The 27772-nt window shown below is 38.4% G+C and overlaps 1 protein-coding gene across 2 annotated transcripts; it reads left to right on the top strand.

Annotated features, from left to right (window-relative positions):
• Window positions 1-27401, top strand: LOC141600572 (ABC transporter G family member 39-like). Of its 2 annotated transcripts, XM_074420816.1 has the most exons (19): window positions 1-240; window positions 454-574; window positions 2524-2612; window positions 3318-3405; window positions 3473-3763; window positions 19161-19251; window positions 19344-20247; window positions 20636-20796; window positions 21164-21267; window positions 21398-21563; window positions 21665-21885; window positions 22547-22879; window positions 23212-23502; window positions 23919-24002; window positions 24646-24779; window positions 25049-25276; window positions 25819-25990; window positions 26321-26575; window positions 26964-27401. In XM_074420816.1, the coding sequence occupies exons 1-19, from the start codon at window positions 125-127 to the stop codon at window positions 27231-27233; spliced, it is 4119 nt and encodes a 1372-aa protein (XP_074276917.1). In that variant the 5' UTR covers window positions 1-124; the 3' UTR covers window positions 27234-27401. The 2 variants fall into 2 exon arrangements, with proteins under 2 accessions (XP_074276917.1, XP_074276922.1); XM_074420821.1 differs by lacking the exons at window positions 1-240; window positions 454-574; window positions 2524-2612; window positions 3318-3405; window positions 3473-3763 and adding an exon at window positions 17200-17551.
• Window positions 27402-27772: the final 371 nt, after the last annotated feature.

Here is a 27772-nt window from a genome sequence, read left to right as displayed (position 1 = left end):
CCCTTATTAGTTGACATGCTTTTCTATGCTTTGTATATTCATAATTACATAATAATGACTTGATGAGTAGTAATCCACATGTTTTAGGGAGGTGTCCACATAAGTGGAAAGCAAAGGCAATCAAATGAAGAATGATGTTCAAAAAATGGGAAGGGAAGAAAGGAAGGCATTGGTTGATGCAATGCTCATAGATGATGATCATGAGAAGTTTCTCATCAAACTTAGAGAGCGTTTTGATCGGTGAGTTGCATAATTTACCATCTCTAGGCTGCGTACATTTGACCTTTTCTTATCCTATAATTTGTAGAACCCCTTAAAACTCTAGGATATGTTATTGATGTGGTATTATCTTAGCTAGTATTCTTTTTTCATCCTTACCCCTTACTCCGTCACTGAATGACATATGAATATAACTTGAAATGAGTAACATTATTTTGAATCATATGCATATAGGGTGGGAATTGAGATACCGAAAATTGAGGTTAGATATGAACACTTATCAGTTGAAGGAAACGTCCATATTGGAGAAAGAGCACGATCGACGTTACTCAACGCTACCATGAATACGATAGAGGTACGTGATTTTTCCTACACGAGTAAGGTATAGATTTAGAACTCGATACCTATTTATAGTTGTTTGGTTTGGATCTTGTAATGAAATGTTTACCGAGCATAATACTCTTTCCATTTTTCTGTTTTCTTTCCATTTTTCCAATATGTGAGGAGTATTTTAATAAAATGGAAATAAAACAGAAAAATAGAGGGAGTAGTAAACACTTTGGAGTTTGAATCTAAGTGTGCCCAACCCAATTGGCACTAAATTTGTATACTTCTTTTTGGTAGGTTTTAGTCCTAAACAACTTATTACGATTCAAATTCACATATATTATTTTTAATTTAATTATTTTTTAATTACTCCGTAGTTATTTTGAGAACAACTACTGGTTTAGTGGTAGTTTAATTAATTGGGTAACCCTTTTGGACGTGGGTGCTCTCACGAATAGGTAGACAGCTGATCAAGAGGTTTGTTTCATCTACGTGGATAATTGTTGACCTTCTGACTTAATGGTTAAGGAATGGGGTGACTGAGCAATGACGATGAAGTTTGTAAATAATAAGTGTAACACAAATTAATGATTTGTATTAGTAGCCTAATTATAATGTATAAACAAGGTGATGTATTTAATTATCATTATAGACACTAGTTGACTTTGTGCCTGCAATAATCATGAAATGAATAATGAATCATGTACATGATTGATTATTTGATTACGACATGGTTTAGGAGAGAATAATAGCTAATAGGTTGATTAAGTTGCCTCGTTTGTTGAAGTTTACTGATGCGATCGAAATTAAGACAAATAGAAAAAGATAGAGAAATGCAACTGTTCAATAAAACTGATAGGTTGCAAATGTAGAACTGTGATGAATAATTTCATCTAGGTTCCAAATAGCTGAGTTCACTCAGAAATTGTTGTCAAACATAATTCATAATCGATAAAAATGAAACTATAGCTAAGTAGTGGCTTATATAGCCATGAGGAGAATAACTAAAACTAAGCTGAAATGACTAAAATACTCCTCCTTGTATAATGGGTGTGTATCATTTACTGGTACTGAATATTCCTAACAAGTCCAGGCAAGCCGGACGTTAGTGAGTCTGATTTGTACACAAATTCTCATTTAAGACGACATTATACGGTTTAAGCTTAAAGACGGGTCAAATATCATATCATTAGTGTATACTATAAGACAAATATATTGCTTTTTCTATGCATTCTTATATACACAAGTGTCTAGTATTATATACTTGACGTGTCTTAAATTTAAGACGGATAGTGACATCTTAAAAAAGACTTACTACGATTTGAAAACGAGTTGCATAATACTAGTTGATCATCACCTGTGATTCTGTGAATTTGAGATATGTTGCACACATATGGCTCTTCCGTCCTCCCAGAGGACATCCTCCCTACTCACACATAAGGAGGACAAAAATGGAATTAAATATTGTATCCTCCTCATGTGTGAGTATGGAGGACGTCCTTCGGGAGGACGGAAGAATTTCTCATGGCTCCGAGTTGCATGCACCTGATGTTCTCGTACAATATGAAATGCAAGGGCAAGGTGTTTCGTTCTTAGTGAAATATTCGAGTAATTGAATAGTGAGTAACGACTTGTTGCGGTAGATGACAAGTGGTTTTATGGGTATTATATCAAGCTCGGTGAGAAGGGCACATCGTATTTTTTTAACTTAAATTTTTTGAACTTTTTAAAAATGAACTTCTAAGTTGAATTTATCTGAACATAATTTATAGGAAGTAAACTGAATTTATAAAAGTCACTCTCTTTTAAAGTGGATTTATATGAGTTAAACTAAATTTATAGAAGCTGACTTGTAGAAAATGGGGAGGATCCGTCTTCTTATAGGAGCTAAATTTACAAGTGGTTTTATAGGTATTATTATATCACATTTGAGTTTAATTTAAATTATCACATTTTTGGAAATTTATCTCATTACAGGTGATTACTAGGATAGCAAAACTTGGCCCTTCGAAAGAGAAGACGCTTAAGATACTCCAAGATGTCAACGGAATTGTGAGGCCCTCACGGTATATTTGATTTCAAAATTTCATGGAATAGTTGATCGTAAAGTGAATTAAAATATACAAGTGGTATGATACTTAACTCGTTTTAAATGAAAATTTGTGTTACACTATAAATTACGTACGGTTGCCTTGTAATTTGATCCAATTTAGTTAATACTCTGTATTTGTTATACGATTATACACCATATTATAAATTTATAATACGACAGATACATGGATTCATATATTCTATTCATAATACCCTGTATGAGACTAGCTACGGTAGGTTATATCCACAAAGTTGTGAATTTGTAATGCGATCATTATACAAGTCTAGAACTTACAACGTTTGTGATTTAGCGACATTTTTTTTTATTCTCACATCAAACGTGCGATACGATTAATAATTGAACACTTGAAGAAAAGGAATTTTATAGTAGTAAAGTTATATGTTTTCAAAAACACAATACGCTTTTTTTTTACAGGACTTATTATGTATGACAATTGACAATAAAATTCACCTTGTACTACCAACCATTTTTCCAATTAAATTTGAGTAGATTCATCATATCATATTCTTGACAATTTCGTGTAATTTAATTTGCTCATGAAAAAGCTCACAATTCCATTGCTATTTATGTTGTCTTAGTTTTTTTCGGTACAATAGAGGGGCAATTCCCAATCAATATATCTTACTAACGTGTTAATTTTGATGTGCTTAAATATCAGGATGACGTTACTTTTGGGACCTCCAAGCTCCGGAAAAACGACATTATTACTAGCTTTGGCAGGGAAGCTAGATAACGATAATGTTAAGGTGATTGCTTCTTTCGTTTAATTCTTAATATGTCAATACACGACTTATATGTATTCATCATGGCCAGGTAAGTGGGAAGGTAACATATAACGGACAAGAGTTAACGGAATTTTCTCCGAAGAGAACATCTGCATACATTAGTCAAAACGACCTTCATTATGGTGAGATGACCGTAAAAGAGACACTTGACTTTTCAGCACAATGCTTAGGTGTTGGTTCCAAACAAGAAATGCTTGACAAGGTTTATGAACTAGAAGAGGATATGAGAATCGAAAAAGATGTTGAACTTGATACTTTTATGAAGGCCTTTTCAATTGAAGGCCAGAATAAAAGCATTATCACTGATTACGTGATAAAGGTATGTCTAATGGAATTATGAGGCTCGTTATTATTTGATTTACTCCCTCCATACCACACCAATCAATGGTAACATTGACTTTTTCACACTTGTCGAGACATGTTTTGCAACGTGAATATCTTTAGTTACGTATTATTAAAAATTATAAAAATTTGATATTCTTATAGCATTCATGACGATAAATCAAACAAGATCTCACATGACTATATTGTGTCTTATAGATTAAGAATAATATCGAAGATTCCCTACGACCATGAATAGTGCCCAAATTCTCAATGTTACCATTGGTATGGTATGGAGGGAGTATTAAATTGTATGCATTTTTTTTTTATATTGATTGATGTTAGATATCAATCAAATAGGAAAAAAAGGATGGAAGAGAAATGCAATATCGTCCTGATGGTGTTTTGATATAATTTATCTGTAACACCCCCTCATACCAATGTGCCTTACCAGGACCACCCTACCATAAAAGTGTGTTACCATCTCGGTTTCCCGAGGTTAGTACATATCAAAAGCGTCTGAACTGAGCACATTTATTAAATGCCATAAAAGGGTTAAAGTTTACATCAACCAAAATCCAAAAACTAATTCAACAAATACAACTCCAATGTCTGACAACTAATAAAACAAAACTAAGACTCGAACGATGATGCTATGACTGGTGATGACAACGCTCCCATGACTGCCCCAAGCTCACCACTAGCATATACCTGTCAAGCCTGCTCACCATCCCCGAATGGATCACCGCAGATTCCACAAACAACAACGGGGTCAGTATTACTCAATCAATATAAGACAGACAAACGAGATACTAGCTGATCATCCTCCAACCCCAGTCTTCCGATCTCACACAGTAACCGACTACACACCAAAGTGTGTAGCCCTGCCAGATTACCCATCGCAACAGGTAATCCTCGCCGTCGTCGGTGGGTGACCGGCCGCTCCCACCTAGTCCCGGCTCATCAACGAGCGACTAACAATCCTTGTCCCTTAATGTGCACATCCCCTCCCGTGGCGGGTTCCACGGAGGGCAAACTAGGGTGTGAAGCCACTCCCGCAAGTGACTCCACCACAATCACAATCACACAACATCACAGCCGTCACAACATCTCCACACCAACACCATCACCACAACACTCATACTCCGATTATCAGCAGATAACAAGATTTACAAAACAACCATGTCTTAACAATGAACAGTAAACTGAGTAGGGAAACCCTACCTTAGCAATCAACAGTAGAATGAAACTCGGACAATCAGAAAGGCTCCTCTACAAAGTCTTCTCCTATACAATAATCACATAACACAATTACACATTGCACAATCCCCCATATTCCCAATTCCATATATGTATACAGTAATCCCAAAGAATACAAATAACATAGAGGTAGAACTTACCAACAGTAGAATGAGGAATTATACGCAAGAACCACGAAGATTACACACACAACGACCCTTAGAAATGATTAGGAAGTGATTAGGGTAAACGTAGAAATGATGAAGTTTGAAATAGGTTTTTAGAAACTGACGCGGGATATAAAATAACCTTAAACATTCCCTAATCAAACCGTCAAAATACGCTTCGCCAGACCGGATACTCGGTCGAGTAAAGTGTATACTCGGCCGAGTATCCTCTACTCGGTCGAGTATCCACTATATTCGGCCGAGTATTCCTCGGCAGAACCGAAACACCCCATACCAACAGCACTACTCGGCTGAGTAGACTCTACTCGGTCGAGTAGTCACTTAAGAAAATCCGTAGTATTACAGTCTTCCCCCCTTAAAAAGAACTTCGTCCCGAAGTTCACACTCCACCTCAAAACAAGACACTACACAACGCAAAAAGACTACACTAACAAGCATTTACCAACGCCAAAGGACCATAGAAGACACCACAAAACTCACTAACCCGACTCAAAATAAGACAAAACACAACCGCGACCATCTCCTACCCCCCTAAAAAGACAACGGTTACGTCCCCGTAACCAAACATACCTGATCAAAAAGACTAGGAAAACGTTCTCGCATGGCTTCCTCGGGTTCCCATGTGGCCTCTTCCACATTATGATTAGACCAAAGGACCTTGAGTAAGACCGTCTCACCATTTCTTGTCTTACGAACCTTGCGATCAAGAATCTCTTTAGGAATCTCGGCGTAGGACAAAGATTCATCAAGCTCGATGTTCTCCATCTCAAGGATATGCGATGGATCACTCACATATTTCCGAAGCTGAGAAACATGGAAAACATTGTGGACTCTATCCAAAGCTGGTGGCAAGGCTAATTTGTAGGCTACCTCGCCTATACGGTCCAAAATCTCATAAGGACCTATGAACTTTTGGCTCAGCTTACCTCTCTTCCCAAATCTCATCACACCTCGCATAGGTGACACTTTCAAAAGGACCTTGTCACCTACTGCGAACTCAATGTCCCTGCGGTGTAAATCGACATAGCTCTTCTGACGATCTTGAGCTGCTCCCATCTTTTGCCGAATTAACTGGACTTGCTCAACCATATCTGTACCAGTGTGGCCCTAAAACCCTTTGTCTCGAACTATCATCCCAACAAACTGGACGTCGGCACTTCCGGCCATACAAAGCCTCAAAAGGTGCCATCCCGATGCTCGTATGATAACTGTTGTTGTATGAAAACTCGATCAGATCAAGCCTGTCTTCCCAGCTGCCCCCAAACTCCATAACACATGCCCTCAACATGTCCTCTAAGGTCTTGATGGTTCGTTCCGTCTGACCATCAGTTGCTGGATGAAAGGCTGTACTCATCTTCAAGGTTGTACCCATCAACTCATGTAGTTCTTGCCAAAACTTGGATATGAACCTCGCATCACGATCAGAAACGATATCTTTAGGTATACCATGTAACCGAACCACATGCCTCCTGTAACCCGAGGTGCAGTGCATCTTAGACCAAGTATCTTTCATAGGAACAAAGTGAGCTGACTTGGTTAACCGATCAACAATCACCCAGATCATGTTGTTACCTTGCTGTGACCTAGGCAACCCCACAATGAAGTCCATAGAGATCGACTCCCACTTCCACTCAGGTACTCCCAAAGATTGTATCTTACCTTGTGGTCTCCTTTGTTCACCCTAGACCCTTTGACATGTCAAACATCTGGCCACAAACTCAGCTACATCTTTCTTCATGTTTGGCCACCAGAAAGTCTTCTTAAGATCTTTGTAAAGTTTGTCACCACCCGGGTGAACTGAATAAGGAGTACAGTGAGCCTCCGTCAAGATCACTCTCCTCAACTCTGCATCCTCAGGAACACACCATCTCCCATCAAAACGAACACTCCCATCTGTATGGATAGAAAATCTGGAAACCGTCCCACTCTCTACTCTCGACTTCCACTCTTGAATCTTAGGGTCAAGCTCCTGCTTACTCTTGATGTTCTCATACAACTTTGGCTCGATCGTCAAATCCCCGATGGTATCCCCCTTTCTTAACATAAAGATCCTCATCTTGGACATCTCATCCCTCAGCTTTAGCAAGGACATGGCTGTACATAGCGAGTGAACGCTCTTCCTACTCAGAGCATCTGCAACAACATTAGCCTTACCCTCGTGGTAGATGATCCCCATGTCATAGTCTCCGATAAGCTCCATCCACCGTCTCTGTCGCATGTTAAGCTCCTTCTGAGTGTAGATATACTTTAAGCTCTTATGATCAGAAAACACCTTAAAGGTTGCTCCATAAAAATAGTTCCTCCAAATCTTAAGAGCGAAAACAACTGCACCCAGCTCCAGGTCATGAGTAGGGTAGTTCTCCTCATATGGCTTCAGCTGCCTCGAAGCATAAGCGATGACTTTCCCTGCCTGCATCAAAACACAACCAAGACCATTCTTTGAAGCATCGGTATATACCTCAAAATTCTCACATCCTTCTGGAAAAGCTAGGATAGGAGCTGTGGTCAAGCGTTCCTTTAAGGTCTGAAACGTTGTCTCACAACTCTCGTCCCAAACAAATCTGGTCTCTTTTCTCATCAAAGACGTCATGGGCCGTGCTATGGTAGAGAAATCTTTCACGAATCTCCTGTAGTAACCAGCAAGTCCTAAGAAACTCTGAATCTCAGCAACATTCTTCGGTGATTCCCACTTGGTTACAGCCTCAATCTTACTAGGATCCACAGATACCCCCTTCTTACATATCACATGGCCCAGAAAAGCCACTTCCTCCAACCAGAACTCGCACTTAGATAGCTTGGTATAAATTGATTCTCTCTCAGAGTCTGCAAGACTATCCTCAAGTGCTCTTCGTGTTCTTCCTTAGTCTTAGAGTAGACTAAGATGTCGTCGATGAAGACAACCACGAACCTGTCCAAGAACGGTGTAAAGATCCGGTTCGTCAAATCCATGAAAGTTGCTGGTGCATTGGTCAACCCAAAAGGCATCACTACGTACTCATAGTGACCATATCGAGATCAGAACGCGGTCTTAGGAATATCCTCATTTGCTATCCTCAACTGGTGATAGCCTGACCTCAGATCAATCTTGGAAAACACACCTACTCCACTTAGCTGATCAAACAGGTCATCAATCCTAGGTAAAGGATACTTGTTCTTCACTGTGACACGATTCAGCTCTCGGTAATCGATGCACAGTCTCATAATCCCATCTTTCTTCTTTACAAAAAGAACTGAAGCTCCCCACGGTGACACACTGGGCCTGATATAACCCTTGCTTAGCAACTCATGTATCTGCTTTTTCAACTCTGCTAACTCTTTAGGTGCCATACGGTAAGGTGCTTTGGATATCGGACCTGTTCCCGGTTTAAGCTCCACGCTGAAATCAACATCCCTCTTGGGAGGCAAACTCGATATCTCCTCAGGAAAGACATCTTCGAACTCTCTCACCACAAGTATCTCAGAAGCTGTCGGCGGCTCTACTCGGTCATCCCTCACATGACAGAGAATCAAGGGGCACTTCTTCCTCAAACATGACTTTAAAGTCATCATAGCTATGAACTTACACTTAGGTTTCACCACAAACCCTCTATAAGACACCCTAACACCCTTAGGCCCCTTTAAAGACACTCTCTTTTGCCGACAATCTATCCTGGCATCATACTTACCTAGCCAATCCATCCCGACAATCACCTCAAACCCATCCATAGGAAACTCTAACAGATCTATCGGTAAATATACCCCTCCAACCACCATAGACACTCCCTTATACAACTTGAGACATGACACCGACTCACCTGAAGCATGAACACATCATCTTTTATAACCTCAAACTTACCCAAACCCATAGACATGGCATGACCCTTAGACACAAAAGAATGTGTAGCCCCTGAATCAAACAAAACAAAGGATGGTACATTATGAACAAGAAAGGTACCGGTAACTACATGAGCATCATCATGTGCTTCCTGTTTGTCCATCATGAAAAGCTTCCCACTGTTTTTCTGTCCTCCACCCTGAACTGAAGCATTGGAGGTACTTGGCTTGGCTGCTGAATCCTGGGTGGTGCTATTGTTCTGACGTTGATATGACCCACCACCATTGCGGTTATAACTGCCCTGGTAGCCCTGTCCACCTCTGTTGCCCCATGATCCTCCAGGTCGGTTACTAGCAAAGCTCTGAGTTGGCCCCTGAGAGAAATTCTCTTGCCGAGCTCTTGAACCAGTGTCGGGACTGTAATTCGTGCATTCCCGTCTCCTGTGGCCTACACCACCACAGTTGAAGCATGTAAGGTTAGAGTTGTCACTCACACTCCGACCTCCATTCTTGCCCCAGCCACGAGATCCCCCCGAGACACCAACTCCACCAGAAAAAGCCTTAGCATGATTGAAGTTCCCTTTCTTGTTGGTCGACTGACTGTTGCTTCCCTTGTCAGCCTTCCTCTTTTCAGCAGCAGTCCTCTCATCAATCTCTCTTGAGAGATCCACCATTCTCTCAGCTTGGCCCGCTCTCAGATACACTTCCTTGAGGTCAGTAGCAACCCCAGTTGGCATACGACTCACAATCTTGGCAGATAAACCCCTATCAAAACGGAGAGCTAAACCCCTCGGTCCTAGCTGCATGTCGTCAACATAACGAGATAGCTCCATAAACTGATGATAGTAGTCAGTGACTGTCATCTCCTCGGTCATGGTGAATGAATCAAACTCGGATCTCATCTTGTGTCGGATATGTTCCGGCACAAAATGCTCTCTCATAGTGTTCTTCAACCCGGACCAAGGAATAGCTCCCAGACCCTCAGCCTGGTAATAAGCTCTAGCATCTTCCTTGACGTTTTGCCACCAAACTGCAGCTTCACCTCTCAGGTAGTATACTACCTGCTCGACGATCATGTCTACGGGGCACTTAACCATTTCCATGAGAACTTCAATCTCACGGTGCCACTTCTCGAGTAGCTTTGGTTCACCAACCCCTTCATATGTAGGAGGGTTGAAGCGAGCAATGATGATGCTGAGCTGAGTAGCATCCATCGGCTTCTCATTCCCTTTTCCCACATTTCGGAGAGCTTCAAGGAGAGCCTCTTGTTGCTCAATCATGCGAGCAACCTCATCAAGAGTCATCTCAGAAGCTAGGATCTGTGCGGAGGTTCTTTTGGGCGGCATTTTGAGCTGATAAGAAACAAGGAAACGTAAGCACAAAAGCCTACGGCTCAAAATGTAACGCTCTTCCGCCAAAGGAACACTCGGCCGAGTATACTAAAATACTCGGTCGAGTAACGACTACTCGGTCGAGTAAAAACAATACTCGGCCGAGTAGTCACTACTCGGTCGAGTATACCTTCTTACTCGGTCGAGTAAACATATACAGTAGCCATTGCTACTCACTGCCAAACAACACTCGGTCGATTGCTTGGTTACTCGGTTGAGTACTCCCTACTCGGTCGAGTACCTGCCCTGCTCGGCCGAGCCATACTATAGACGGGTTTAAACAGTAAAAGTCCCCTATCATGCTTTCTATTTCCCCAACAAACATGTATCAACAGAAACTGAATGCCACGTTATAACATATAATCATACAACTCATGCACAAGCTAAATCCGATACACCAAAAGTTCACAAACCTGTCCCCTCAACTATTCTCAAATCACCAAACTACAATTTCCACGTATACGTTTCCAACCATCAATTATCATCAACAGTAGCCTTCACAAACATGCACATACAAGACACAACTCTCTCATCACACTTCCCCATGTGACCGGCTCGAGTTAATGAGGGCCAAATTGTGACTCCGGGACGTCTCCCGAGTCTTTGCGGTAGCTCCAAACAACTCTCCCCGGGTTCATTTTATTTATAATCCCTAAGTTCATTAGATTCATTTGTTTAGGTGCCGAAATCTTCGGCTCTGATACCACTTTGTAACACCCCCTCATACCAAGGTGCCTTACCAGGACCACCCTACCATGAAAGTGTGTTACCATCTCGGTTTCCCGAGGTTAGTACATATCAAAAGCGTCTGAACTGAGCACATTTATTAAATGCCATAAAAGGGTTAAAGTTTACATCAACCAAAATCCAAAAACTAATTCAACAAATACAACTCCAATGTCTGACAACTAATAAAACAAAACTAAGACTCGAACGATGATGCTATGACTGGTGATGACAACGCTCCCATGACTGCCCCAAGCTCACCACTAGCATATACCTGACAAGCCTGCTCACCATCCCCGAATGGATCACCGCATATTCCACAAACAACAACGGGGTCAGTATTACTCAATCAATATAAGACAGACAAACGAGATATTATCTGATCATCCTCCAACCCCAGTCTTCCGATCTCACACAGTAACCGACTACACACCAAAGTGTGTAGCCCTGCCAGATTACCCATCGCAACAGGTAATCCTCGCCGCCAGTGGGTGACCGCAGCCGCTCTCACCTAGTCCAGCTCATCAACGAGCGACTAACAATCCTTGTCCCTTAATGTGCACATCCCCTCCCATGGCGGGTTCCACGGAGGGCAAACTAGGGTGTGAAGCCACTCCCGCAAGTGACTCCACCACAATCACAATCACACAACATCACAGCCGTCACAACATCTCCACACCAACACCATCACCACAACACTCATACTCCGATTATCAGCAGATAACAAGATTTAAAAAACAACCATGTCTTAACAATGAACAGTAAACTGAGTAGGGAAACCCTACCTTAGCAATCAACAGTAGAATGAAACTCGGACAATCAGAAAAGCTCCTCTACGAAGTCTTCTCCTATACAATAATCACATAACACAATTACACATTGCACAATCCCCCATATTCCCAATTCCATATACGTATACAGTAATCCCAAAGAATACAAATAACATAGAGGTAGAACTTACCAACGGTAGAATGAGGAATTATACGCAAGAACCACGAAGATTACACACACAACGACCTTTAGAAATGATTAGGAAGTGATTAGGGTAAACGTAGAAATGATGAAGTTTGAAATAGTGTTTTAGAAACTGACGCGGGATATAAAATAACCTTAAACATTCCCTAATCAAACCGTCAAAATACGCTTCGCCAGACCGGATACTCGGTCGAGTAAAGTGTATACTCGGCCGAGTATCCTCTACTCGGCCGAGTATCCACTATACTCGGCCGAGTATTCCTCGGCAGAACCGAAACACCCCATACCAACAGCACTACTCGGCCGAGTAGGCTCTACTCGGTCGAGTAGTCACTTAAAAAAATCCGTAGTATTACATTATCTCCAAATCTTTCATATGATAACACCACCAATAGAATAACATTTATTTGAAATATTGGTCATATAAACTACTTAGTCAAATAAACTAGCTAAAATTCTCTATGAAACTAAGCTTATATTGCCACAAAAGTTTAATCATTGACAAATTTTAGGTAATCAGAGTGAAAATAGCCATAACCAGGACAACATAATGAAATTATCCAAACCATGCCATTAAAATGAAATTAGTCCAAAACTATGGATTTTTTTTTTTAGATTGATATATTTCGCACTTCTCTTCTATTCCATCCAATTAGATCAACTATTTTAAAATTATACAACAACAACAACATCAGATCCTTAATCTCAAAATGATTTGGGGTCGGTTGACATGAATCATCTTTTAGAACAGTTCATGGGTGCACGCAAACCTCAAAATGCGAAAAAAATAGAAAAGGAAAAATGAAAAACAAAAGGGAGAGCGAAACATAATAAAAAAGTCAAGGTAAACTTATAGGTTTTAAAATCGAAGTCCGGATTTCTTTTATAAAAACTTAAAATTTAAATCGAGAATAAAGATTATTAACGATTTTGAAAACCGAAGTAAAATTTAAGGGTCCGGATTACCTTAAAAGTAAACCAAGTAAAATATATAAAAAAGTGTTTGGTAAAAAAAGGTGTAATAAAGGAGAGAAGAACAAATATTTTTTAAAAATTAAATTAAAAACACTAAATATGTCAAATAACATCAAATACTAAAGGGTTTTTTGATAACTTAGGCTCCGCTTGGCAAGACATTTCAGGTACCTGATTTGGTCAAAGTAGCGTATTTGACCAAAATTTCAGGTACCTTATTTTTTTGGAAGCGTTTGGCAAATGGCTTATTTAACCAAATAAGCTACCTGGAGTAGCATTTGAGATTTCAGGTACCTGATTTGATTTGCTTTTCCGTTTTCACCCCTTAAATTTATACTATTAAATATCATATCCTTTTACGTCATTTCATCAAAATCAGTTACCTTTTCAGTTAGTTTGCCAAACACTTTTTTATATAATCAGCTACCTAATCAGTTCCTAATTTTCAGCTACCTTATTAGTTACCTTTTCAAGTTTCAGTTAGCTTTTCAATTTTCAGGTACCTTTTCAGGTTTCAAGTACCTTTTCAGTTAGTTTTACCAAACAGAGCCTTATACCTTGAATAACGCCCTTTTTCAAATCTTATACTTAAGATAACTTTCTTTAAAATCTTATACTTAAAATAACATTTTTTTACAAACTTGATACCAAATCTTAAAAAATGCTTTAAATTGACGATTTTGTCCTTACTAATTTGATGGTTTTTAGTGGTGGTAATCGTTGATGTGTGGATTAATAGGCGGGAAATTAAAGGATGATGGTGTTTAATTAGTAAGGACAAGATTGTCAATTTAGGGCTTTTTTTGAGATTTGATATCAAGTTTGGAAAAAAATATTATTTTAGATATAAGATTTTAAGGAAAGTTATCTTAGATATAAGATTTGAAAAAAGTGAGTTATTCAAGGTATAAGTTATTAAAAAACCCCAATACTAAAAATTCACATGTATCATTTCTCTCCATTGTGCCCTCTCTGTCACCATTTTCTCCTCAAGCCCCAGAAATCGCATATCGTGCTCTATCACTCTCAAGTCTCAAGCAACCATGTCTGTCTCGGTCTCCCTCTACCCCTAGGAACCTTTTCTGTCCTCCAAGTCTCCAGCCTCCTAACAGGTGCGTGTGCGTCCATAGGTCTCCTTCTCACATGGCCAAACCATCTTAGTCAATTTTCCATCATCTTGTCCTCTATTGGCGCCACTTTTACCTTTTCCCTAATTCCTTAATCGATCTTTCCTTGTATGGCCGCACATCCACCTCAACATACGCATCTCCGCCACACTCATCTTTTGAATGTGACAGTGTTTCACGGCCCAACACTTGGAACCGTTCAGTAAGGCAGGCCTAATTGTCATGCGATAAAATTTTTCCCTTTAATCTTTGGGGCATATCTTTATCGCATAAAAACCCTGAAACACTCTTCCATCTCAACCATCCCGCTTTAATTCTGTGAGCTACATCTTCGTCTAACTCTCAATCTTTTTGAATAATAGATCCTAAATATCTGAAGAAATATGACCTCTCAACAACATTCCCATCGAAAATAATACTCCCCACCTCTGTCGATCTCGACCCCGCCACGTTAGTGAACTGACACCTCAAATACTCGGTCTTACTTCTACTCAGTCTAAACCCACGAGTCTCTAAAGTATGCCTCCACAATTCCATCTTTCTCTCCACCCCTTCTTTCGTCTCATCAATCAACACAATATCATCGACAAACATCGTACACCAAGGGATGTCATCCTGAATATCCTTTGTCAACTCATCCATAACTATAGCAAAGAGAAAAGGACTAAGTGCGGAACCTTGATCCACCCCGATGGTAACGGGAAATTCTTCCGTTCTCCCAACATTAGTGCGAACACTTGCACTATCCCCCTCATACACGTCCTTTATGAGGTCCTTTTTATTTTCGAGACACACCCTTTCTCGCCAAAGCCCACCAAAGTACTTCTCTCGGTACCCTATCATATGCTTTTTCCAAGTCAATAAAAACCATATGCAAATCTTTCTTCTTGTCCCGACGGTGTTCCATCAACTGTCTCAGGATAAAAATCGCATCCATAGTCGATCTCTCAGGCATAAATCCAAATTGGTTATCCGAGATGTCCTACAAGCCTTTGCTCGATTATCCGCTCCCATAACTTCATCGTATGACTTATAAGTTCAATTACCCGATAATTGGAACACTCTTGCACATCACCTTTGTTCTTGTACAAAGGGATAAGAGTGCTTCTCCTCCAAACTGATGGCATCTTTTTTATCCTCCAAATCTTGTTGAAGAGCATGGTTACCAATTCGATTCTTCTCTCTCCGAAGCACCTCCAAACTTCTATGGGTATACCATCCGATCCTTCTGCTTTCTTCGACCCCATCTTTAACGCCTTTCTAACTTCACTCTTTTGTATTCTATGCACAAATTCCCAATTAACCATGCTTGTTGTTACTTCTAGGATCCCCAAAACCTTGCTCCCGATGTCCATTGAATAAAGTATCAAAGTAAGAACTCCATCTAGCCTTTATTTCGTTATCCTGAACCAGAATCTTGTCATCCATATCTTTCACACACACCTAACTCTCCCAATATCTCTCGTCTTTCGATCTCTTATGCGAGCCAGTTTATAGATATCCTTCTCTACTTCTCGTGTCCAACCTGGCATACACTTCTTGGTTAACTTTTGCCCTCGCATCACACACTGCCTTTTTAGCGGCTCGTCTAGCCTCCTTATGCTTTTCAAAGTTCTCACCACTCATGCATTTCCCCAAAACCTTATAACATTCACGTTTTGTCTTTATCGCTTGTCTCACCTCATCGTTCCACCAAGATGTGTCCTTTCTTGATGGTCTATTTCCTTTAAATTCCCCTAACACTTCTCTCGCCAAATCCTTTACAACATGCTCCAATTTATCCCTCGTTGCATCTATATCTTTCTCCTTGCAATCCGACCAAATATCGCTATTTCCGACCTTATCCAAAAATGCTTGTTGGTTTTCCCCTTGTAGCTTCCACCACTTGATTCGTGTCTCACCGATTATCTTTCTCTTCCTCAAGTCTCTCTTACCCCGAAAATCAAGCACCGCTAGTCTATGTTCTGTTGCGGTACTTTTCCCGGGTATGACCTTGCAATAAGTGTACTCTTTCCTCCACACATACCTTACCAAAAGGAAGTCAATTGACTACATTTCCTCCACTCCTATAAGTCACCAAATGAGAATGCATTTTCAAGAACCAAGTGTTCATTATACCCAAGTCATATGCCAAAGCAAAATCTAATATGCCACTTCATGCTTCATTTCTCTCCCCGAACCCAAAACCCCCATGAATGCTCTCGAAGCCAACTCAACTAGTACCCACATGCCCATTAAGGTCACTACCAATGATCATAAAAAATGTCCTCATAATAAGAACAATAGTTAGTTCAAGTGGTAAGAGATCTCTTATCCAACCATAAATTAAAATCTCATTTGATTTTTACCCGCAATATAATACACTCATTTGAAACAAACAAAAATGTACTCATAATATACTGTACACATCAAAAGAGACTAGTTAAACGGATTAAGGTTCACAAGGAATTTTTACAATTTCAAACGCCGTACTTTATGTGGGTAGGGCCGTAGCGGTACTCTCTTTTTCTTACGGGGTTGCAAAACGTCGACATTTTGTAATAAATCGTCGACGTTTTTTAAAAAAAGTACAAAAATACTCTTACTTATTTTATCTCTCTACCTTATTGTCTCCCAAATTCTCCCAAATAACAAAATAATTAAAAAAAAAACAACCAATACAACAACTGCATACAACAATCTGTGATGAAGACGAAACATCGAAATTAATCCCGTCATCTAACAATTGCATACAACATGTTTAATACTTCCTCCATTCTCATATGATGTACCCATTATATTAAAATACTACACTTATATATTCAACAAATGGATACATCATATAAGAACGGAGAAAGTACAAAAAAAATATAAAAATAAACCAATTTCAATGTCTGCCGCAGGTTAAGACAATGAAACCCAACATCCATGGCCTATTGAGAGTTTGAGACGTTGAGTCTGATCGTCTCATGTCTAGCGAGAGGTTGTTTTAACTTCTTTAAAATTAATTATTTGGTCTAAGAAAAACACTTCTAAAACCGGGCCAAATAACATCAAAATTTTAAGAAAAAAAAATCAAAACAAATTCCGATTTTTTGTCTACACCGGATAATTCTGGTCTAAAACGGAACCGGATCGAAAACCGAAATCTTAAAACATGTTGGATCGGAAATTGGACCAGAATTTTTAATTCCGGTTTCAGTTCGGAGATTCCGCTCCGGAGTGACAGTTTGACTTGAAATGCTACTGACATACTCTTATCGTCCCTATGAACAAATACTTGGCCGCCGCTAAAACATCAGCCGGCAGCGGCGGCCACTGGTATGTCGGCATTTGCTTCCAAATTACTCCATTTGTTTCATCATGGATTTAGGTAACTGTTCCTATTTTTTTTTTTTTTGATTGTTAAGTGACAAATTCTTCCTGTTTGTTATTGTTTTTATTGATTACTCCGTCCAATCAAATGAATTCCGTACGTTTGTTTAATATAGGTGATGTATATTTTAATTTTTTAATCAAAGTATGGAATTCATTTAAGCGAGGGAGTATTATGCATGAATGTTACGGCTTTTTATGAAGTGATTGTTGAGGTCTTATGGTTAATGTGTACAGTATATGTTTGTTATAGAACGTAGTAGAATAGATGTAGTGATGATCGTTGGATTATTTTTGTAAATTTCCTAATTTGGGTTTGTTATTTGGAAAATTCAATTGGGGTTGGAGAGGTTTTTTCAGGATCGAGTGTCCAAGTTAATGGTTCTGAGTTGGGAGTAAGTCTGGTGAGAGACCGTCTCGTACGAAGGCAATGTGAGACATAACTTATAACACATTAAAAACTAACAAAAAGAAAAGAAGAGGAACTAATAATAAAACATATAATTATAATTAAAATTATTCATCATGCGATAGCTCACGATAATCTTATTACAAGACTGTTTTATATATGTACTGATGCTCGTATAGATTGACCCATGGAATTGCTTTTTAGATTCATTTTTCCTAGCTGCAAATTCGCTTGAGCTTGATTGGAACAATGATATTGGTCTAATGCGGCGAACTTGAGTGTAATGGTTTTGTTTCAGCTAAGGGTTCTACTTAATGCACCTGTCAACTTAGCTAAGAATAAATCGCGATGCTCTCAATTCTGAATTCTTGAAAGGGTCACAGAACATTTGTTTTGGATCTTTTGATACTTATGGTTCACTAATCTGATGTCAGTTAGACTTGGAGTGGAGAACTCTGGTATTTGTTTGCGAGTTGGAAACTCTTCTCCGAATTGTGCTGATTTGAATGGTGTCACGTCACTATCTTCCGGTGGTAACGAGTAACTCTTCTTTTGTAAAGAGAGATCAAATCGTTCTGAAATGCAAGTAACTGTTTTCATGTCTCAGTGATAGACCTCAATTCTTTTTTCATGAGCTCCAACATTCATTTCTCCTCAAACTCAAAACTCTGTTAGATAGTCTAGCAAAGGCCAAATGGTGTTAAGGAATGTTCAATTTCAAAATACGATGAATATTCTAGATTTCTAGTATTAGCGCTAACAAGAAATGAGTTTTGGATGCACTAAAGTTTTATTGTAGTGCCTTGGAATATTACTTATTTAGTAGGATGTATGAATTTCAAGCCCGAGGGGAAAAGAGACGTGTCCAATAGATTTGAAAAGAAGAGTTTTCAGGGAGGTTCTAGACTTCTAGGCAATCTTAGTATGATGAGAAAATACAAAAGGGTAATTCATTCTCTTGCGGATAGGATGATTGTGTTCTTAGGGTATTGGCTATGTCTTAGGTGTTCATCCTTCATTTGGAGTCCGTCTGAGTTTTGATTTTATTTTTCTCGGGTGACGGTTTTGTTCTAGCATATCTTCCATCATTGCTACGTGGGTGTTTTGTTGTTGTGTGATGGGCTCATTTGTTCTTGAACTCACTTTATCAATCTGATAAAATGGACTACTAATTGGAAAAGAGTGAAAAAATTGACAGATCCTTGGCTTGGACATGTGTGCGGACACAATTGTGGGTGATGACATGAGAAGGGGCATTTCTGGTGGTGAAAAGAAGCGACTAACCATAGGTATGCATGTATTCGTGTGGCTCATATTTGCTTTTAACTGTTCTTTAGCATTGAAATTTTACTTTCTTAACTAAATATCGAGTTTGGTGCAGGAGAAATGTTGGTAGGACCGGCAAAATTTCTTCTGATGGATGGGATGTCAACAGGTTTAGATAGCTCAACTACATTCAGAATATGCAAGTGCATTAGCGAAATGGTCCACATTCTAGACATGACAACCGTCATCTCTCTTTTGCAACCTACTCCTGAGACATACGAATTGTTTGATGATATCATCCTTCTTTCAGAGGGTCAAATCGTGTACCAAGGACCAAGGGACCGTATCCTCGACTTCTTTGAATATGCTGGGTTCAAATGCCCCAAAAGAAAAGGGGCAGCTGACTTTCTTCAAGAAGTTACCTCAATAAAAGACCAAGAACAGTATTGGTCTAGTAAGGGTAATCAGCCTTACAGATACGTCTCTGTGTTGGAGTTTATTCAACATTTCAATTCTTTTGAAGTCGGGCAAAAACTGATGTTGGATCTTGATACTCCTTATGATAAGTCTAACGCTCACCCTAATGCTTTAGTGAAGAATAAGTATGGTATTTCCAATTGGAAACTACTGAGTGTTTGTTTTTCAAGGGAGTGGTTATTGATGAAAAGAAGTTCATTTCTTTATATATTCAAGAGTGCCCAAATAACAATAATGTCAATTGCTACGATGACTGCCTTCTTTAGGACAACAATGAACCATAAAACGGCGACAGATGGGGAAAAATACCTGGGAGCTATCTTCTTTAGTCTCACAAATTTCGTGTTCAATGGAATGGCAGAAACTACATTGACAGTAATGGGGCTCCCTATATTTTATAAACAAAGAGATTCTTTGTTTTATCCAGCTTGGGCTTATGCATTACCAGTTTGGGTCCTCCGGATTCCTATATCATTTATGGAATCGGCTCTTTGGGTAATTTTTACTTATTACACAGTTGGGTTTGCTCCGGCTGTTAGTAGGTAAGCTCATGCTATGGATGACTTTTCATTATTTATTTTTTGCATTCAGTCACTGTGTATAAGTGTGTTTGCTTTTCATATAGTCGAATTTCAATTTAGGAGCTGATCGAGTGGTATCGAGTTTTTTGTACTTTTTTATATACCCCTTAACAAACAATTCATCATGTGGATCCCAGTAATGTTGAAAAGAAGTTGAAATGTTTTGAAACTATGCATGTAGTGAAACTCAATTCCACCTGATGTCGTGAACTCGTTTTCCAAGTTTTACTATGGGTCAGGCGGAAACCGTCTCTGTCTCTGTCAACACCCAAGAGTAAGGATACTTGCGCTGACTATGTTGGCCAAAGTATTCGTCATAATTGGATGATATTGTTGTCTGTTATTTCAGATTCTTCTGCCAGTGGCTTGCTTTCGTTTGTATCCATCAAATGGCTTTATCCATATTTCGTTTTATTGGTGCCTTCGGAAGGACGATTGTGATTGCTACTGCTATCAATATGACCCTTATGTTGATTATTTTTGTCCTTGGCGGTTTCATCATTGCCAAAGGTATGCCCTTACATAAAATACCTCTCACAGTACATTAGACAAAAACGCGACCCCCTTTTTTTGTGTAAAGGTCCATTAGGGCAATATTGATGCTGATATATGATATGATTCAAACTCACGTTATGAGTACCACATTTATCTTGATTTCACCACTTGAGCTAGGTGACATTTGTAAACGACGGCCATTGCTCTAATCAAGGCCAATTAGTACTCATTTAATCCTCGTTTGGAATTCAGAGTTAGTATGTTACAGATTTCAAGCCTCCTAGAATCTCTAAAATGTTTTCAAATAAAAACATCTTGTACAGTTGTATAATGAATATTTTTTGGTCTCTTCTAATTTATGTGGCTTTGCGGAGTTCCATAGGTGACCTCGGCCCTTGGATCAAATGGGGATATTATCTTTCTCCTATGATGTATGGACAACATGCTTTGGTTATTAATGAATTTCTCGACGATAGATGGAGCACGGTAGGCTTACTCCTAATTCATCATGTTTGTGTTTTTCGATTGCTGATTATGCACGTTTCTTGATAAAGCTTATATTAATAAACATATAATCTCTTATTCGTAACTATTAATTGGTCGGAAACTTATGCAGCCAAATACAGACTTGAGAATTAAAGAACCAACAGTTGGCAAAGTTGTACTTGCATCACGAGACTTCTTTGAACATCGATATTGGTTTTGGCTTAGCATTGGGGCACTCCTTGGCTTTTCTCTTCTCTTCAACCTTTTATACATTGCGGCATTGACTTACTTAAATCGTATGCCATTCTCATTTTATGTTGTTTCTTTGCCTATGAAGATCATAAATAATGTAGAAGTTATTATAGTAAAATTGTCAATTATGATGTTTGTTTTCCAGCTTTCATTGGTGGAAAAGCCTCGGTGAAAGATCTCGACGGTCAATCCAAAAATAAAAAATTTGCCGCTTCTGAAGAACTTAATGACACAGATGTTGAGACACGAAATGAGAAAGAGGGTTTAGTTGTAGATAGCAAAACACCAAAAAAGGGAATGGTTCTACCTTTTCAGCCTCTTTCTCTAGCATTCAATCACATCAATTACTATGTGGATACCCCATCTGTGAGTCACTCAACTTTTTATTATTTACTATCGAGTACTGCATAATACCTTTGATCTTTCATTATATGTTTTTCTCACATTTCAAGATATAGTACGGAGTATTGTGTTCCAAATTTTACAAATTCTGTTGTTATTGTATTCATATCAAAATTATTTTCGAAAACTAATGTTTCATCAACTTTACACGTATATCTTATGAAATAATAAGGACTAATTAAGGATATATGTCAGTATTTGAAACGTAGATATGGTATACATCAGGCGTATTTTTTTAATCATACCGTAGCTTAAGAGTCATCCATTTTCACTAGAATCAACTGATCACTAATTTTAAGTTGCAATATGGTGGCATATAGCAAAATGGCACCCGTCTTTGTTGGTGTTAAATATGTGTAACATTTTCTCAATGTTAAATTAACTAAACTTGTTTGTTTTCTGATGACTCGGGATAAAAATTAAATATCCATGTTCATAAGTGCACTTGGTTCGATTGCTGTTCCACAATCGCATGTGTTGTTTGATTTTTTTATTTTAGTTTGTTCTACTATATTATAAACTATTTTAGTATTTTTGGCTACCTTGGAGAAAGAAATTTTCCACGCATTAATGTATATATAGTTGATAGTTGATAGTTGATAAAATTGTCTTGACATTTTATCAGGAGATGAAAAGTTTAGGCTATGGGGATGATCGCTTACAGTTGTTAAAAGACGTGAGTGGAGCATTTAGGCCAGGCATATTAACAGCACTTGTGGGCGTAACGGGAGCTGGAAAGACAACTCTAATGGATGTGTTGAGTGGGAGAAAAACAAGTGGTTATATTGATGGCAACATCACTATCTCTGGTTATCCAAAGAATCAGGCAACATTTGCTCGAATATGTGGTTACTGTGAACAAATCGACATTCACTCTCCTAATGTCACAGTCTATGAATCCCTCTTATACTCCGCTTGGCTTCGTCTTTCTTCAAATATTGACAGAAAAACAAGACAGGTTTGCTGAATTTGTTGTCAAACAATCGAGTGAAGTGTGAAAAAAAATACATAAAATTGTTGCATAGTCTACTTGCAGTATATGCTAAATCAACTTTTAATATTACCTCGCATAACCATGTGTCACCCTGGAAGCTCAGGCATGGCAACGAGTTTACAACACTGGGTAGTTCATTTTAAACATAAAATATGAGCAGCTTTCATAAATAGCAAGTATGATGCTTGAACACCCACCCATGTCTTTAATTGAGAAGGAGTCACACTTCCATCATTTTTATTAATGTCTTGAGTGAACTTATTAGTGGCTTGAAATTCATTATTCTATATTTGCAGATATTTATTGAAGAAGTAATGAAATTGATTGAGCTCGAGCAGCTGAAAGATGTGGTAGTTGGCTTACCAGGGATAAATGGACTGTCAAGTGAACAAAGGAAGAGATTAACAATTGCAGTAGAGTTAGTTGCAAACCCTTCCATTATATTCATGGATGAGCCAACATCTGGCCTTGATGCCAGGGCTGCTGCAATTGTTATGCGCACGGTTAGGAACACTGTTAATACTGGTAGAACTGTAGTCTGTACTATCCATCAACCCAGCATAGACATCTTTGAGGCCTTTGATGAGGTACTTCTTCATATTCCTAAGTCTTTATGAAATAAACATCTACTCCCTCCGTCCCGGTTTTAATCCTCTACGTTTTCAAAATATATTAGAATTAATTTTGAAAACTAAGATGATTATCGTCAGACAAAGGGAGTACTTAACAACCCATATGCTTTAAATGCTCCCCGTCTATGATAAGGGGACTGATTATGCAATCTGTCTTGTGCGTTGAGAAGACAGTGAGATTGTCTTCAGATTACCCATAATAAATCTTGCATCCGGTGTTATTTCACAAATGTAAGAAATCTTGACATTATAGTAGGTAGTGTTTTTAAATTCTATCATATTACAAAGCTAAAGAAGGGAGAATGTTCGATCCTATGGATACAAAAATATATGACCAACTCCATAATTTGTTGCTATATCTGACGTTGCAGCTCCTATTGATGAAGAGAGGAGGACAACTAACTTACGCTGGACTGCTTGGACATAATTCTCATGTACTTGTTAAATACTTTGAGGTAAGTGATTTAATTTATGTTTCATAGAGCATCATTATTAGTAAGATTTGTCAGGGGCTCAATTTGAGTCTCATATTCAGCTTACAGCATTAACCTTGTGTTGGCAACACAAAGAAGCTGTTTCCGAATGACCCAAATTGATAATTGCACAGAGAGCTGCATTGAATGACCCTGAATTGAAAAAGAAAATATTAATAGCTACGGGCATAGCTCTTGAATTTGGAGCAATAAAAACAAGAAGGAATGCTGTGAAGTCGGATAGTACGACTTTGTACGTTATGTCATAGTCCTGGATTAGTATTGTACCATAAAATTGAAATTTGGAAACATACAGTATTGATTGATTGAACGAGTGTGAGAAGAGTGACACCACTGTACGACTCTACTTGTATAGGTGGTCATGTACTACAATGAAACTGAAATTTGAAACCATATTGTATAGATCGAAGAGGTGCAATAAGAGTGACAAAGTTATACAACTAGTCATTTAGCTTTAAGGTACAAAGTTATACAACTAGTCATATTAATACATTTACATTACCTCACAATTTATGATATGTGCTTGTTATAGAATTGTTAATATGTAGATTACTTCATTGAAATATACTTCCAACAAATGTTGATGAAGCATTGCACTTTGCAGGCCATCCCTGGAGTTCCCAAATTAAAAGAGGGTTACAATCCAGCCACATGGATGCTTGATATAACTTCCCCTCAGATGGAAGCTCAATTAAATGTAGATTTTGCCGAGCTTTATGCTAATTCCTCATTTTATGAGTATGTTAAATTTTTTCTTTTATTTATACCGTGCTCAATATATGTAATCATATTTTGCTTTGCTTTTGTGAAGATACCCATATTTCCACAAAAAGAAAGGGGCTATCACTAGATATATGAGTAGCATACCCAAATTACCTTTCATTTTTTTTTTCTTTTTTTTTTTTTTTTAAAATTTGTCTCTTTGTGGCCATTCTATACAGCTATGGCAATGTATTACGTATATTATCAGCTTGCTAAGAGGAGTTTCATTGGCAACATTTTTGTAGGAAAAATCAAGAAATAGTTGAATCACTTAATATTCCGGCGCCAGGTTCGGTGGATATCCACTTCCCAACTCAACACTCTCAGCCACTTGGTGTTCAATTTAAAGCATGTTTTTGGAAGCAATATAGGTCTTATTGGCAAAATCCATCATACAATGGTGTACGTTTCTTTGTGATGACATTCATGGGTGTTATGCTCGGTCTTATGTTCTGGAACAAGGGAAGTCAAATGTGAGTTGTTCATCCTCTACCAATAACCATTGCCTCCTCTCCTAATAATTATTCCGAAAATAGTAGTTGGAACTGGAGTTTCTTAGGAAATTACAATTCATCAGAATTAAATTCCTTTCCAAAGTTGTTGTCAACCCGGCAAGTGTTTGGTTGCTCATGTAGGTATTTAATTATACTAGGTTAGTCACTTCCTACATTACGTAGGGGTTGGGAATACCTGGGGCCTGGCGGTTTGAGATTTCTACACTTTGAGAGAAGTATAAGACTCAAATTTTCAGTTGATGAGATTTACGAATTATTATGTTTTTATGTTTTATCATGGTTGGCCTTTTTAAACTGTCAATGAAACTTAAAAGCTCCCCTCTGCATTTGCGATTTGCGGAACTGCGGAAGTGATTTGATGCAAGCATTGCGCCCTTGTGCGTATAGTTAATTTTGGGTGGAAGTAGTGTTTTTTTCTTGTCATAACCTTTTTGAAGCTCTTACATGCTCAGTTAATTTTGAAGTTCTAAATACGTTTCTGTTTTGATATTTGTTAATAGGGCAAATGTACAAGATTTGATGAACTTTGTAGGAGTGATGTTTTCTGCCATCCTTTTCCTGGGTGGAAGTAATGCCTTAAATGTCCAAGCTGTTGTTGCGAGTGAGAGAACTGTTTTCTACCGCGAAAGAGCTGCAGGAATGTACTCAGCTCTACCATTTGCCCTAGCTCAGGTAATAGCATTGCCAAACGTTTCTAGATCTTAATCACATTAAAATATCTCATATAACAAGTTCTCACTATAATTCACAATTCAATATGTTTATTTAGAGAAATAAGGTTGTAGATCCTAACACAAAACCATGAGTAATCAAGATAAAGTACAGTATACTGAAAAATATATACATGTTGCTCTATGTATAAAAAGCTTGTATGTTTATTTGAAGTTATGTATTTTTCAACCACTCAACTGTAAGTCTTACTGTACTCTAATGATCATCTTTGCTAAATTGTCTTATATTCTTATAAGTTATAACCCTCGACTTTTTATTTAATTTTTGCAGCTAGTTATAGAGATGATTTACCTCGCAATTGGATCATTCGTCTATGCCATTCTCATGTACTCGATGATTGGATTTGAGTGGACATTTACCAAATGCTTCTACTTCTATTACTACATCTATATGTGCTTTATGTACTACACGGTGTACGGAATGATGCTTGTTTCACTGACGCCACGGCCAGAATTTGCAGCCATTTTGATGACTTTCTTTGTTACCTTGTGGAATCTATTTGCTGGGTTTTTGCTTCCTAGAACGGTACGTCACTTTTCTTTATACTCAAAATGAAAAATGAGTTAATTTTCACTTGTGATATTAAGTTCCCGTATCACTCTTATCATATACTCCGTATGAAGCATATGTGGTCTCCTCCCTATTTGCGGGGAATCCGGAGATACACATATTGGCATTGAGGCGAAGTACAGACAGACACTTGATAATTGATATTACCTGGTGATTTCACACCATAGTTTTCTGTAATAGTCCTCCTGTCTCAATCATTTGCTTACCTTTGGTTAAAATAGTAAAATACCTCTCACAAAGAAGAAAAAAGGTACACATGACCGGGAGGAGTAATACATATAATATATATATACATTTCAAGCAGTATTTACAATTACGATTTATGACTATTGTGTAAATGCAGCAAATACCGGTATGGTGGAGGTGGTACTACTGGGCATCCCCAGTGGCATGGACAATGTATGGGTTAGTGACATCACAAGTGGGCGACAAAAGTTCGCTTATTGAAGTGCCTGAAGTTGGAAGTATGCCCTTGCCTATTTACCTGAAACAAGTCTTTGGTTATGATCATAATTTTCTACCCTTTGTAGTAGTTGCTCATCTTGGTTGGGTTATCCTCTTCTTTCTTGTCTTTGCTTATGGCATCAAGGTCCTCAACTTCCAAAAAAGATAGTTCACAAGTCACTATCTTTTATGTCTATATTTTTAGTTGGCGTAGAAGGTATAAGGTTAGTACAATATATACTCGTAAAGGGGATTGAATATTTGGTCATGTAAGTATGTGACTTACCATTCATAGTGCTTCCATCTCAGCCACTTAAATGTAGCATTTTTTTTTAAACTAGTCGTTGCTCCGCGCCCTCCCGGGCGCGGTGCCCCAATTTGATTAATCGTGTAGGTGACCTCATTAATAAGCATCGTAATGAAAATGGATATTGCGATTTACATTTCCCAAAATCCGTATCGAAGATAGCAAGAACTATTCTACACACACTACAATGTAATTTAATTTGAACCACACAAATCAACCCAAAAAAGGAAATAGGAAAGAAATTCCGAATATGGAAATAGGGAAAAAAATGGTGAATAGGAGGGAGTATTGTAAAATACCTACAATACAACATAGTTTAGCAAAACACATCAGAGGCATTGTCATATACTCCTATGAACGAACACGGCTCAACAACCGAACATATACGTACATGGAACACA

This window comes from Silene latifolia, chromosome 1, assembly GCF_048544455.1.
Source record: "Silene latifolia isolate original U9 population chromosome 1, ASM4854445v1, whole genome shotgun sequence".
Lineage (NCBI taxonomy): Eukaryota > Viridiplantae > Streptophyta > Magnoliopsida > Caryophyllales > Caryophyllaceae > Silene > Silene latifolia.
The sequence above is the reverse complement of the archived record's forward strand: the minus strand, read 5'-3'. Positions and strand labels throughout refer to the sequence as shown.

What these genes read in the sequence shown, in the direction of transcription:
- LOC141600572 (XM_074420816.1), top strand. Translation starts at nt 125, where the DNA reads ATGAAGAATGATGTTCAAAAAATGGGAAGGGAAGAAAGGAAGGCATTG. An exon ending in AAAGAAGCGACTAACCATAG is followed by an intron (nt 19,252 to 19,343) that starts GTATGCATGTAT and finishes AGTTTGGTGCAG; the next exon opens with GAGAAATGTTGGTAGGACCG. An exon ending in GGCATTGACTTACTTAAATC is followed by an intron (nt 21,564 to 21,664) that starts GTATGCCATTCT and finishes TTTGTTTTCCAG; the next exon opens with CTTTCATTGGTGGAAAAGCC.